Source organism: Hippoglossus stenolepis, chromosome 3 (genome assembly GCF_022539355.2).
Source record: "Hippoglossus stenolepis isolate QCI-W04-F060 chromosome 3, HSTE1.2, whole genome shotgun sequence".
NCBI classification, from domain to species: Eukaryota; Metazoa; Chordata; class Actinopteri; order Pleuronectiformes; family Pleuronectidae; genus Hippoglossus; species Hippoglossus stenolepis.
This window is the reverse complement of record NC_061485.1, coordinates 9,832,791-9,848,370: the sequence shown is the minus strand read 5'-3', so window position 1 is coordinate 9,848,370 and position 15,580 is coordinate 9,832,791. Positions and strand designations below refer to the sequence as shown.

Genomic DNA, 15,580 nt, shown 5'->3' with positions numbered 1-15,580 from the left:
AATAAAGTTTTATCTTGTCTTATTTTATCGTGTTTTTATTTCTAACTATCGTCTCTACTTGTACAATCCCATCATAAGTTGCATTTTATAATCTCGCCCAGTTAAAAAACGTATTATATAAAGTATAAAGTAGTGAGAACCGCCTGGAGAGAGTCTCTACGTGTCTGTGGCAGATTCTTTAAGAGGCTGGATCTCCTCAAACACTAAACAAAGAAATCCAACCAAAATCCAAGAGGTGGAACCACACTGCCCCCGCCCCTTTCCCCCCAAAACTCCCCTGTCATTGGTCGACGCTCTGAGCTCCTCCTCGCCCATTGGCTGGACTCGGCCGTCGGTCAAGAGCGGCGCTTTGGCCCGGGCTGTGTTCCGCTGCGTCGGGAAATCAGAATCGGACGCAGATCAGAGAGAAACAAATCTTCTGACAGGAGAGAAAAGTTCATGGTGGAGTTTCTGCGGAGCGCGGACGAGCACATGAAGGTAAGAGGAGGCCACAGACGCTCCGGGCGTCGGTGGAGCGAAGTTAGACAACAAAGTTTCTTCACTTTCACCGACACAAGGAGAGAAAAGAACATGTAGTCGAGCTGAAGTCGTCAACAGGCCAAACCGTTTTTTTTTTATCTCATCTTCCTTCCATCTGAAGACAAGTTCAGGTGGTTTGTTCAAACAAATGACACATTAATACTAAAGATGCGTCATTTAAAGAGAAGACGAGACACAGACATGTCATCTCCTCCACTCACACTCTGTAAAACCCTTTAATCTCCATAACAATCCTGATTTATTTAGGTTTTTACTCAGCAGGATCAATTCTCCTGTATGTTTTAAACAACTTTCTTTAATACAGTCGAGCTGCTTGTTTCTGAGTCAGTAGGCAGGCAGCAGAGCGAGCAACCAAGTGGCTTACACACAGAAATTGGTTTGTCCCAACAAATCCAATTTAACATCCAGACATGCAGCATCTGTTCAGATCCTGCTGATGATGATGATGATGATGAGGAGGAGGAGGAGGAGGAAGTTCAGCAAAGCTCTTAGCATCTACTTCCCCTCCGCTCACCTCAGGCTCAAACTCAGAGGTGCAGAGAAGGTTTCACAGTCTGTGACACTGTATTAGTTTTATTATTCTCGCTGGAAGAGGGCGATGACAGTTTCATGCACTGGAAAAGTCTGTCGCTGATGCAGGGACGAGGTAATTTGCTTGGGAGAACCCTTGAGCCAAAGTATGTAAAGTGATCATAATTTAGTTATAAATACGTTTAATTGTAACCTAAACTTTCCCTAACTTTTCCTGTGATTCAACATGAGCACTTGATCTATGATCGATCAAGTTAAAATCAAGCAGCTTCACACAAATTTGGAGTCTTGTTGTCTTACAGCTTGGTGATGACAGTTTCATGCCCTGGAAAAAGTTTGTGTCTGTTTCAGTGACAAGGGGAAAAGTTCAACATACTTAAGATGATCCTATTCAGTCATAAATCATCAAAATCTGTTTTTTCAAAATTCTCTTAACTTTTTCCTGTGATCCAACATGAGCACTTGAATGTTAACCAATCATTTAAAATCCAGCAGCAACTCACAAACCTGGAGCATCTTTCAAACCGCATGTTTTTGGAGTGGAAGCTGCTGTGCTGTGTGTTTTTAATGAGTTTACCGTGTTGCAGAGGAGGCACATGGCTCACCAGGCTTAAAACAAACATGGATAAAAAGGATTACGGACACAGGGAGTTTGAGGTGGTGAAGTCGTTAGTACGTGTGGGAATATTTGTATTTCCCATGCTGTTCCTGCGTGTTTGTATACCCTCATGATTACCAGCACTAACTCGAGGGGGGGATTAGGTGAAATAATATGAAAATGATGAGGATCTAAACAAGCTGCGACGACAGACTCCTGTTGGGTTCAGACATTTCTCATCACACTGCGTGCACTCTTCTCGCAGTGATTACGGTGGCCTGTGAAATTAGCAGGCGAGCCTGTAAACCTAAACCATGGGAGGTGTGTATGTTGTAGTTTAATTAGCATTTTACTCCTGTGGTTAAGCCGCAGACCCTGAGTGCTGGGTGAAGGCACAGCTCAAATGCTGTGTGCCCTCTTTGTGAGGGCCCGCTGCTCTGGGGATTAGGCTGTAGATGCAGTTCACCAGGGTCACGGCTCAGTCCTCCTCTCACTTCTGCATACTGCGCTGCACGGGTGACACAGTTTATACTGCAAACACTGTTTATTTGCAAGTTTCTACTCTCAAAGTTATCTAAGATGCCTGGGAAATATTGCAGCTCAAATATGAAAGGCCGGTGGCTCCTGTCTCTCATTATGCAACCAGTGCTTGGAGAGAGCAGCCCACCCCCGTCCTGATGACTTCATGATGTGGAAAGTTGTGGCCGCCACAGGCTGCTCAAAGCACGGCCTGTTGGACGCACGCTAGTTCAGGTGTGGATCCCAGTCTAGTAAACAGCAGAGAGGGAGACGCACGTATATCAAAAGGAAAATGAATATTCCAGCGAGTCAAGCTCGAGTAAGTTTCTGTCATTAACCACTCAGCCGGTGTTTATCCGTCAAACGCAAGATGGGTCTCATCTGGAATAAAAGGATGCTGCTTGGTGTAAAAACATCAACAGCTTTGATCGCATTTCAAAAGGGGGGGCCCGCATGTGTTCACTTGGCCAGATTGCGGTTGGATATTTGAGGTGTGGGCACCACAGGGCTTGTCAGCAGTACCAACACAGCTGTGAGATTAGAGTGCAGAGACACTACAAAGAGACCACATCACATTTCCAACATGGACCAACTGTCAGGGCACGCAATGAATGGACTGTACGGAGGCAAAACAAAACAAAGTCATTTTATATTTAACATTTAAAAGTTAAGTTAGTCGGCCTCAAATATTTGTGCTGGAAGGTGATGATTTTTTCGTTATTGTGAACTACATCCAAAGTTGATAGTTTAGTTTGGTTTGTTTTCATATGAAGAGAAAAGAGTTGGCTATTTATGTTGTACACTGCTGCTACAGTAAAGCATATACTTTCCCTTCGAGTCCCCTCAAATTCAATCAAGCCACACCAGTCACACTCATAGATATCAGTTCCCTAAATATGTCAGATTTTTGTCATCAAGATCTATTAATTATTCCCTGGGAAATTGGTGAAAAAAGGCCCAATCTGGCAATGCCAGTGAAAACAATTTGATGGGTCATTTTTTCCTGACCCATCCTTCCACCAAGAATTAAGAAATCCGTAGTTATTGTGTGATCCTGCTGTCAATCAAGAAACAAACCTGCAGACGGTTAAAACCTAACCTCCCTGGCGGTGGTAATATGTCCCTCCCATGTTAATAAGCGCTTATCCACATATAAAGCTCATAAATCAGTGGGTTACATCAGAAAGATCAGAAGTTTCTGTCTGGGGGTCTGATTTTGGGAGGAATGGGAAACATGGCTTTGTTTCAAGATGAAATGAAATAAAAAAATCTAAAGTGCGTGACAACACAAGAAGCAGTGGTGATGAGTTCTTCAGTGTTTCCCTCTTTTGGAGATGTAAAATAAATTAAGTGCAGGTGAAGTATTCTTCTGAACATGAAACTGCTACTAATGTGCATTTGCATCCGTTTAACGAAAAATAAAACCTCAAAATCAATTTGTCAACCATCTTTCATCTTCTGTCCTCACAGTCCAAGCTGAACATGGATAGTTTGAGCAAGCCGGAGTTGCTGATGCTTTTCAGCATCCTGGAGGGAGAGCTGGAGGCCCGGGACCTGGTCATTGATGCCCTGAAGGTAAAGACAATCTGTCATTCCCCCCCCCGCAGGCTTGAAAAGTGGCTGTTTGAAAAGCTGTTAGCTGGGTCATGGAGAACAGCAGCTGTGGTCAGGTTGAAGGTTAATGTCAGTTACAATAAAATTCATTGGTGACACGTTTTCACAACAGGGAGTAAGAGGAAACTGCTCAAACCACTCCGACAACACTTGTGATTAACATGGACAGCTCCTAACATTGGTCACTCATGTCATAAATAAAAAAGTAGGGCAGTGGTCTCCTGTGTACTGGTCGTAGATATGTTCTCGTACAACCAAACTATCACTCGCTGGATCATTTCCAGTTTCATAAGGAGTAAAGTACATGAGTCGGCTTTCAGGACTGATCCTTTATTACTAGATTTAGGTTTCATAATTTTGATCATTCCGAACCTTATGGAGTCAAAAAGATGTTTGGCCCAATTAAAAAGATTTAACATGCTGCAAATATTAGCTTTTTGTGTTTGAAAAGCTACTATTTGCTAGTATGATGCTACCCGGTGTATTCAGTGCACTGTGGCATGTTTTCTTAGTCGATATTTCTTTTCCAATTGATTGGTTGATTGGTACGACTTTCAGTTGAGCAAGGTTTTCTTTGGTTGATTGCAGCTCTACACAAACTGCATTTGATGGACTGCATATTTTTACTTCAGCAGTGGTTTGAGAAGTTTCTTGTTTACTACGGCCAAAGTTGAAGGAACAAACTTCTAACTTATTAGCAGGCACCTTTCAAACTTAAAAGAGGCTTCGGTCTCGAGGATCTCAGCCTGTAAAGATATGTGTGCTGTGGGTATATACAGCTATGGAAGATAGTTTTGTTGTAATTGGACCTAAATTACAGAAAGAACTGGCATCAGAATGTGGAAATAAAATTGGTTGAAACAATTAAGATTAACCAATGTTACTCTGTCCTGTTACTCACCCCAGTGAACCTGAATAAAACCCAATTAGAAAAGGACATCATTTAGAGTGTACACTCACGTAAACGCACACAGTACCAGCAACTTGCCACTAGTTCAAACCCTAGGTTGTCTTAATGTGGCAGGATTAGTGCTGCATTTCAATTAAAGGATTGTCAGGCTATTTCCCCACACTGCGTACTTTGCGGTGCTGTGTCCTGCAGGCCCACATACTTAAGCTCTCAGTGACTATTCACATGGCCTCAAGAATGTGTTTCATTTCATGAAAAGAGCCGTATTCTTTCTCCAGTTAAATTGTCTCTGTTGTTCTATTTATAAAACACAAACTTAAGAGAAGCACTGAACAAAAATAATGTTGTAGCATTTCTATTAAAGTTAGTCCTACCTTTCTGAAACATTAATACAAAGCTGCAAACTTTACTCTCAGTATTAATACTTGAGCTTTACAGCTGTTTCGCTCGTGGGATGTACTTCACTTTCCCGGCATAAAACGCACCATTGAAAGGACAAACCAGACATCAGCCGTCTAAGAGACCACTGATGAATGTTCGTGTGTTGTGTCTAGACCACATTCCTACATCTCTCCCGGGATCTGGCCATCTAAGGCAAGAAGAATTACAGCACGCTTGGTGCCTGATGACTCAATGTGAGCGAGAGTAGGAGTGAACAAATAAACATTGGCCTTAACTGGAGCTTGAGGGGAACATGGCTGTTCCTCTTTCATGGCTCTACCAGGACAAACTGTTAACCCATTCAAGTAGGGGACTGAGTCAGTGCTGCAGTGTTGACTCGGACGCTGCTTTAAATGAGCGTATAACCACTGACCTGTAGGAAATTAACCGCAGAGCGTGAGTGAAAACTGATCTCCTCTCTGAAGGACTCATACCTCATTGCTTTTAAGGAATGACGATGGGGGAATTTGCCGTCTCGCCTTCATGTGAAAGTAGACGGTTATCAGCAAAACATCACTTCGTAATTCCTGTGTTTGTAGCCATGTTAGCTGCTAAGAGTCTATGGATGGCAAGGACGTTGGCCAGTGGGTGCACTGCATATCTGAACAATGACAGGGTGGTTTGCCATATGTTTTTAGAGGCATTCATTGTCCCTAGAGGATGAATCTTATTGACTTCAGGGATCCCCTGACCTTTCTTTTAGCACCCCCTGCAGGTTAAAACTTGCATCAGGTTATGTATCTCAACTAACAGATAGTTTGGCACAAACATTTGTTGAGATATTTATAGTCCCCAGAGGATGTATTCTACTGACGTTTCCTTTAGCACCAAAATGTGGTTCACATCTGTGGTCTTGTGAGAAATGTCTCTGCAACAATTGAGAAAAGAAGGGTCATGAAATCTGATTCAGGCATTCATATTTCTTACTTTGATCCCTTTTCAAATAAGACAAAGTTTGAATTTGTCCTAAACTTGGGTTTATGACCAAACATCTGTAAAACTAATGTCACATCACTCATCTGTACTTGATTTTCTTCCAATGACCAAACGTTAGCATATTAACATGTTGAATTAATAGAATGACCACAGTGAATATCATATCTGCAATACATTGACTTGTTGGCACCGTCACTGTGAGTATGTTAGCACGCTGATGTTAGCATTTTAAGTGCACTGCTGTGTCTAAGTACGGCCGAACAGAGCTGCTAGCGTGACCAACAATAGGATTGTTGGACCTACAGTAATTGGAGAAGTAGGTCCAGTCATGTTGCTCACTAGCTGACGTGTCACCGCTTCACCCAGTGTCACACAAGAAGTGTTTGACTTAACCACAAATCACCATGGTGATAACACCCTACAACCATCCCTCACATGATGAAGTGTTCACTTCTTTCTTAGTCGTCTAGCTAATTATAAGATCTGACAAGTTTTCATGTGTCGTCTGCTTAAAAAGTGTGACTTTCTTGTGTCAGAGATTTCCTGCAGGATAAAGTGTAAGCACAGGATGTGAGGTAATGATGTGTGTTTTCTATGGGCCGCTATACTTAATTGTGCAAAACTATCAGTGGCATTCTAACCATCCGCTGCATTTTTCCTCTTGTGACTCACTTGTGCAGCTGCTCACGCTGTGGCTTTTAAAAGGAAGTTAAGTCTCTGGCAGTGCTCGTGTTTGGCACAGAAAGTCCTGCAGGGATCCAGTAGTCTCTTTGCTTTGGGATAAGAATATGTGTCTTTACTTAAAGTTCAAAAGGGGCTCAAATATGGAAATGAGCCTTTCATTAAATATGGAGTTCACATGGCTCCAAATGAACAAGCATCAAAAAAGGGGTTTACCTTGTGGTCTTTGTTAATGGTGAGCGCTGAAAAACCCAAAATAGCTTTGTTTCTGGCTCGGAGATGCATCAACTGATTGTATTCTGCCGGCATTCACAGCATTTCGCCCACAGATCATGATGATGGATAGTATTTTTCAGATGTCCTTTGTAGATCATTTTTAATTTCAGACTATTTGCTATCTGCATAAGCAGCTCTGAAACATATAGGACTCTGGGGTAAGAAGTTCATACATCACCCTGCCTCGGTTTTATACAGATTGTGGCGCCAACATTGCATGACTGAGAGTTACCAGGCATGTGTCAGCAGAAGATAAGCTGGATTGAAACCAGTGCAGTCATGGCACAAAGACGGCTTCCCAAGCAAAAACCCGCAGGTTGCCAAGAACTGTAGTCGACAGACAAAAGCATGAATAATAGAGGTACTGTAGACTGCGATGCTAAACAGCCCTGTGCTGAGTGTTTATGGGTATTGTTCGTGTACAGCAAGATGTAATGAATAAGCGCTGGTAGATTTGGGTGTTAAGTATTAAGTAACCAAAAAATGTGTTTCCTGTAATCCCTCTTTTCACTTCCTTCAGCAGTGGAGGAGTGATGCAGAGGAAAACAGCGTCTCTTTGTGTTGTGGACAAGCACATGTGTCTGTGGACTGAGGGGCTGGGGAGGGAGGGGAGGCAGGGTCTGCATTATGAGTGAACTTGTGGAATCGGGGTCCTGTTAATTAGGTGAAAGAATGAAAATGTAAAGGCCAATAATCCAGTTAAGGAAACATGTGCAGACTGAATTAATAGAAAAACAATTGAGAACATTTTGTAATTTTTTCTTCCTACATTTCCAATGACTGTCCCCTGCGTGAACCGTGGCTGAGAAATCACGTTTTTTTTTTTGCCCACCACTGCAGCAGTGACAGTCAGGCTGATTGTATATCCTTGAGCAACTTGTGTGGAGAATGGAAACTCTGGTCTAAGCTTATTTAATCACTGAATGTAAAGTGACACATCAGAGCAGAGTGTTGGGAACAGGAATGAGCTGTAGGCCAATTCTGTAGACACACGTCTCTTGACTTGACTTCAAAATTAGATTTCAACTCTTTCTAAAAAATTTAAATAAGGAATAATCCTAACAGATTGATGGACAGCATGCAATGATGCTCAAGGTATTCTATTTAAACTTTAGTATTTACATAAATCACAAGTTTGCATTCAAAAAAAGATCATGCAGACAAATGTCACGTCAATCAGAAGTGAAACCGTACACACAGGACAAGGACTTAGGGTTACATTCACGAGATTATCGGAATCGCACACCAAACTGTTGCAGAGGTGTCGAGTGTTGGCGTTGCTTTAAATGCAGCGCCCATATTTGAGAGGCATTTTTGAAATCTCATGGGCACCTTGTGTTTTTCCTGTTTCGCCCCTTCATGCCGTTTGATCCGCCTTCAGTGGACTGGATCAAATAACAGCAGCAAAGCCTCGCAGCCTTGCCAGTCTCTCTTTGTTCCAGATGAGCCAACACTAAAGATGCAGAACAATGATAATCAAGAAGCCTGTAAACTCTAATGGATTAATGTTTGAAGTTTGACTCTCTGTCTGAAGTCCTCCATCGTCTCTCACCGCCCTTTTTAAAAGTTTTTTAAAGTACAGTTTTGAATTAGTTTTAAAGAGGCCTATAGATCTGAAGTGAGAACAATTGTAAATTCTTGTATGTTTTTTTCTCATGTTTCGGGAATACACTGAACAGATTTGTACCTTACGAAGTGCATCGGATATCGGCCACGTTGTGACTGATCCACATTAACCTAGAATGTCTCTCAGTAGAGCCATACCTCTGCCGAGGCCCAGCAGTCCCCTTAAATTCAATCAAGCTGCACCAAATTGGATACACTCAAAGACTATCAGTCCCCTAAATACACAGCAAATTCCTTGTATGGGTAAACCTACTCGGCAATAAACCCAGATTCTGATCCAGTCATAGAAAACTGTTTCAATAAGCTCTATACAGTGAGGTATATATATATCATAAATCATATCAAAATTTGGAAAAAAAGAAAGTACTGGTATCCAATCAATATGATCAGAATTTGTATTGGAAGATAAAATGGATCGATGCATCCATAGTTACAATTTGTCATGGTTCTAGTGAAATGGCTGAATATTGCTCTGCAGGCTCACCCACTCTCCCGACGACTCTTTGAACTTCTAGAATAATCTGAGTATCAGTCGTCAAGAGTTCTGTCCTCGCTCCTGCCTGAGAGGATACTGTTCTCTCTAATCTTTTGATCCTCTTTTGTTGCAACCTCACTAAGACCAATGGCAGCTCCGCCTCAGCCCCCCTTCTCTATCTTCTCTCTATCTTCTCTCTCGATGTGCTGAACCTGAAATGCCGTGCTGCCATTATCCCTCCTTTGTCATGAGTTAAACAGAACAGGTCTGCCTTGGCCGAGGCCCAGTCCGAAGCAGCTGTCCTGCTACAGACAGACAGAAACACCATCTGTTGCTCATCCCTCTAGCGAGCACTCTTGTCTTTTTTAAATGCATTTCCTCTTTTACCCCTTTCCTCATCTCCTGCTCATATACCGTTCTATAATTGTGTTGACCGCAGTTTTCAGTTTCCTGTTTAAATTGGACAGAAACAACCGCAGTGTGTTAAATCATATCTGCCAGAGATTAGATTTAGGAAATAATGTCACAGTAACTTATAAGCTAGGTGACGAGGGTTAGATTTAATCATTCCATTATATATATATATATATATAGAAATTTGAGGACCATTATTTATAGTGCAATAGTTTTCAAGTTGAGGCAGAGGGTAGATCAAGAGAACACAAGTTCAGGTCTACAGATCTGCTGCATTCTTCAAAGCACTAATTTGACAGAAATTATAATGTCACCATGCTAACACGCTAAATTTTATTGCGATCCATCCAATGGTCGTCAAGGCATTTCACTCACAACCACAAATGTGAACCTCGTGGTTCAAGAGGGAAAGTCAGGGGATCTGCAGAGTATTACAATTCATCCTCTGGGGAACGTGAATATCTGCGCCAAATGTCATGGCAATCTGTTCAATAGTTTCAATAATGGCTGAGACTCAGATATGTGGTCCAAGAGATCATTCACATCCAACAAAGGTTAGAAACGGAGGCAGTTTATGCCCATTTCTGTGTTCCATCTCACTCCTCTCCTCATCTCTTCAGGCCCAGCGTAAAGAGCTGTTCATCCAGGAGCGCTACGGCAGATACAACCTCAGCGACCCCTTCCTGGCCCTGCAGAGAGACAGCCAGGCCGTGGGTGATCAGAGCAAGGACCCGGGCTGTTCTGCCCCAGCCTCCAACCCTCTGGTGGTTCTCAAACTGGTGGTGAGCCACTGCAGGAGGATGCAAGAGAAGATGTTGGCCCAGCTGGCTGCAGCGGAGAGCAGGCACAGAATGGTGAGTCTGGATGAGAGCTTCTTCATTAGGTGAGGCAGATATGAGCTGGTTCCTTGTGCTGATTAAAAAAAGATTATGGGAATCTTGCAAAACAGAAGTTGGCCTGAGTAGAAGAAACTATTAAACAAAAACATATGTGGAGGAGGAGGTAGCCAGATACGTTTAATGTTACTACAGCTGTGTGGACATTATTTCTAAAAAGATATTCTATATGAAATGCCGAAGGAAATGTCTTCCAGGAACAGCAGAAACCAAGTTAACAGTATTATGTTCAGAAAGAACTTTTTCCAAGAAACACACACACACACACACACACCCTCACAAGTGCTGGGTAACAAACATGAACAGGAAAATAAAGAATGCTTGCATTTTGATGTCGCATTTGGAGTTTTTCTGTGGTTTCATGTGAGCATGAGGCGAGTGTGAGAACATTCCTTTATTTATAGATGGTGAGGAAACAAACTAAGTCATTGTCTCCTGATCTCATCGTGAATCTTAACGCATCACACAAAAATGTGTCATACTGGCCAAGATAAAAGTAGAAGGTCAACGGTTTTAAAACGTGGTAAAAAACTAAAAAACAAATCAATAGATTCATTCAGAGCTTTGGTGATTTTGGTATTGAATTTAAAATTTAAATCACGTTTGAACATAATGCATCTTTTAGCATTGAACAAAGACAAAGCACCCCATCATTTTTTTTAAACCACAGAAAGAAGACTGATGCAGTTCTTTAGCTAAGTTTAGACCAGTGTGGTCGTCCAATCAAATGAGCTGTTCTTGGCCCCACATACCAAACAGACCAAACTTAAAGGAGATAATGTCATTTTTTACTCTCTGGCCCCCCGCTGTGTTTATTTCAGGTCATTGCAGATCTGGAGGAGGAAAAGAGGAGGCATGCTGAGGACACAGCCGAGGGAGATGACGTCACTTACATCCTGGAGAAGGAGAGGGAGCGCTTACAACAACAGGTGCCCTCTAATTAAAATAAACATGGGGGGTGCTGTATAAGTCTGATAGGAGTTGATTTGTGCTTTGCAGTGTTCGACAAGTTTGTTTATGGTGCATCTTGTCTCTGTCCTTTCAGCTGGAGTTTGAGCGTAGCCAGGTCCGGCGGTTGGAAAAAGAACAGCGGCGAATTGCTGACCAGCTCGAAGAAGAACGGGCACAGCACAAACAGCTCTCCTGCGCTTTGGCCAAAGAGTGCAAGTGGGCGAGTGCCAGAGCTCTGGAGGAGGGTCACCGGCAGACTGAGCTGAGCCGTAAACTCGACAAGGTATTAACATTCTGAAAGTTTGAGAGTTTATTTAACTTTCTTACTCTTAGCACACTTTCCCTCTGTTGTGCTGTACGCTGCAAATTTTAGGCTTTGTCAGATTTGCAGCTCTTTGTTGAGTTAAAGTTTTTCTCATCTAGGAAAAGGAGGCATGTCACGCCTTGGAAAAAGAGCTGGAGGATGAGAGGAGGCGAACGCTTCGGATGGAGGCGCGAGTGGAGGAGCAGCTGGCTGAGTTTGACACGGAGCGAGAGCAACTCCGCTCACGCTTAAAGAAGGAGGAGGCTCACTGTCAACAGCTACAACAGCAGGTGTGAACACTTTGATAAGTTTGTCACTCTGCTGACAGCAGGGGGTGCACTATCACTACATCTGATACATTTCTGTTTGAAAACGATCTCTCTCCTCATTTTGTGATCAGGTAGAGGAGCTGAAGAGGAACCTGGAGGAGGTGAACATGATGACAGATGCAGCGCCAGTGGAGGCAGATGAGAAGGAGTGGGCCACTAAAGTTCCTCCAGGAAAAACAACAGTAGACACTATCGAGGTCGAGGACATTGAGGAAGACAGAAACCAGCCCGTGCAACCAAAAGTCAACGGTCATCATTGTCCAATGGAGACCAACGGGCACCACGGTCCAAACAACGTTCTCCCAGAGACAATGTGCCAAGAGAACGGGAATGAAAACCCTCCAGTTCATCAGAACCAGACGTCATTCTCCCCCTCCGCTCTGCCTCCTTCCTCCCCCTGCGCCTCGCCTGTTCTTGCTAAACGTCCAGGAGGCAGCCCCAGTCCTGGTAGCTACCAGTCTCCCTACCAGGCCGGGATCAACCAGCGCTTCCATGCTGCTCGTCACAAGTTCCAGGGTACGACTGACCCAGAACCTCAGTCCCAGGCCGCCCCGCCGGCTCCTCCTCTCTCGCCAAAGGAACTCCCCACTGTGACCAACACCTCCTCCCCGGAGGCCAGTCCAGTCAAGCAGATGGCCCGCAGCACAGTCACCCAGGTCCTGTCTCGCTTTACCACTGTCCAGCAGAATGCTACACCAAAGCTCGCGGCACCAAACAACTCGCCCTTTGGTACAGACTACCGCAGCCTGGCAGCGCCCTTGTCTCCCGTCATTGGAAGGGCAGCGGGGGCTCTTCCCCAGGGGATCAGATCACCCATCATCCCCAGGGCGGACAGGGGAAATCCTCCACCCATCCCCCCTAAGAAGCCCGGTCTGGCACAGGCCCCTCCATCCCCGGCGGCGGTTCCCAGGTCTTCGAGCCATTTCTCCGACAGCCCCCTCTCAGGCAGCTGTGGCCTCACCTCCGGCCAGGAGGGAGTCAAAGAACTGGACATGGTGGTTTCATCCAATTAAGTGATCACAATGAATTTGTCAGCTGCTGCTCTGCTCGTGACATCACAGTTTGATCCACATCTCATAATTGAGATTAAGACATTGTTTTGTATGAGACAGGATTTATATCCTGTGTTTATTTGAACAAAGGTCCCCTCAAACACTGTTACGTTATTTGTATTTATTAGAATTTTTTATCATATGAGTTAAGGCACTCGTTTAGGTATTGGTTCAGGAGCTGGTGCTAATGTGCAGCTCCAACTGATAGTTTTAGTTTCCAAATGTGCCAACACTATATGCTGGGTGGTTACAGCATCCTGCTACAGTCTTTCTTAATGGTGTATTATTTCCAAAGAATACAACTTATTAACCAACAAGGTGTAATTTTTTTCCCTCATTACTTTTTCTCAAGTATATATGTGGATTTTAATTATAGCAAAGAATCATCATAAATCATCCTTGGACCAATGTATGCTACATAGTCTTGTTTCATTGTACAGTAATTTTTATAAAAGTGTATAGTTTATTTTATTATTGTTCCTTAGTATATCATGTATAATAGTTTTATACAACAGATATTCTAATCAGTGTTGTACATCATGTAGTACGTTAATGTTGTTAATAATGATAAAGATCATGTAGATTACATGCAGTCACCATTAGAGAGTGATGGTTTTTTTATTGGTAATATTCAGAGAGCAGGGTGGCTGATGGTTGATATAATGATATAATATTGATACTATGTTGTTTTTAATTTGACATATTTTAAAATACAACAATTTAATCATAACAAATGAGACAGAAAATAGCCAAACTTTTTAACAATTATTCACTTTTCAATTTTCACTTCAATGTCTGCAGAGATTTTCTGTAATCGTTGTACAATATGTTTAAGATGCTGATGTCTTGCCTTTGTCATTTATAAAGAAAAACACTGCAAATATAATATAGTCCACTGTGGCTCTGATTTATATCATGACACTACGCTGTGCTTGTTATCAGTAGTGACAGATTTAATAAATTAGTCCCAAAGTTTGTCATCTATTCATCATTCATTTATTTATACTCTATAATATGTTGCCATTAGACAGTGATGGAGGAATGAAGGATCTAATGCGGGAAATCATTTTTAGAGAAGAATTTGTGCAATACATGTAAATAGCATAATTGTATTTTGTACTATATATATATATATTTATATATATAAAACACACATATACATATAAAGACAAAGTTTAGATAGCAAGCAAGCAGTAATAAATACTGATACCGCCTAATAAAATCTGAAATTGTGTTAAATCACCATATTTTCTGTACATGACGCATACGTTTTTTTGGCTGAGAAAAAGAAAGTGTATCTATTGTAGCTGATCTTTTAAATATAAATGCATTTGAATAAATAATTATTTTCCACTAATGTATCTTGTATATATGAATATACAGTATATATATATATACACAAAGTGGTTTTAAATGTGTACAGCCACAGTGTGTCCTCTAGAGGTCAGTATTGAATAAATTGCTTCCAGTGGACCAGGAAATAAGATCCATGAACAGAGTCCTCAGATATTTGATGTTGTACTTTTGTGTTTCTCTAGTTTATGTGTACACACACACAATAAAGTGGGTTAAATTGCATCATTGTGGACTCGATCAGTTGGATCCAGCTGTAAAAATGCAACAACGTTTGCACTGTCATGTTTGTAAATGTCTGACATCGTGCTCCTTAGCTGCAGAGGAGTGAAGAAACCTTTAAGTGGACTGAACTGTTTGCTATTTTGCGCCCTGTGTGTTGCCTCAACTCTAAACACTGTTCTTGTGGTATGTTGTTTAAGTGATGAAACCCAAGATAGAGAAAGTTGGTGGTGGTGATGACATTGCATCAGTGTAAGTGGAGAGTAAATACTGGTGATTACTACAGATCTCTCCTGTGTGAACTACAAAGCCACAGTTTACTGCGTCTCTGTCACACACCACAGTCGCTCCATGTGTCCTGACTCTGACTTGGCTTTCCCTCACACTAAAGCTCCCACCTGGTTGCTGGGGAAAAGTTGGCTGGGTAACGGGATGGGTCACCTCAACTTTGCTCAGCTCACCTAATTAACATTCCAGTGTAGGACAGCAGGGCCGCATCCCAAATCCAGCACAGGCACGTCTGGTCCTAGAGCAAAGCCCCATCTTTCTCAGCCTCCATAAACACAGGCTCAGGTTGATGAGCTGCGAGGGGCCACGTCCTCACTGCGGTCACTGCCAGCACGGCCGCTTCCTCTCCTGTGCTGCACTCTATTCTCTGCGCAGACACGCTCCACTACAACTAACTAGTTAATGATAGTTTGTACAGAACACACATTATAAATGTGTTGCTTTCTTGCTAAGTTTTGAATGAAAAGTATTTTTGTCTCTCTTTTGAAACTTCTGTGCTGCCTGAAATGTCTTTGCATGTATTGGTGTTCCAGCACTGACTTCAGGATTTCGGCTGAATGACTTGGATAAAAAAACATCTACCTTTTAAAAAATATATATTTAGAAATATATAATTATATTCCT

The 15,580-nt window shown here is 42.4% G+C and overlaps 1 protein-coding gene across 1 annotated transcript; it reads left to right on the top strand.

The window, feature by feature from the left end:
- The first annotated feature begins 345 nt into the window (after positions 1 to 345).
- Positions 346 to 14,068, top strand: cttnbp2nla (CTTNBP2 N-terminal like a). Its single transcript, XM_035153117.1, has 7 exons — positions 346 to 477; positions 3,659 to 3,763; positions 10,182 to 10,415; positions 11,279 to 11,386; positions 11,503 to 11,691; positions 11,832 to 12,002; positions 12,113 to 14,068. The coding sequence occupies exons 1-7, from the start codon at positions 439 to 441 to the stop codon at positions 13,052 to 13,054; spliced, it is 1,788 nt and encodes a 595-aa protein (XP_035009008.1). The 5' UTR covers positions 346 to 438; the 3' UTR covers positions 13,055 to 14,068.
- The last annotated feature ends 1,512 nt before the right edge of the window (positions 14,069 to 15,580 follow it).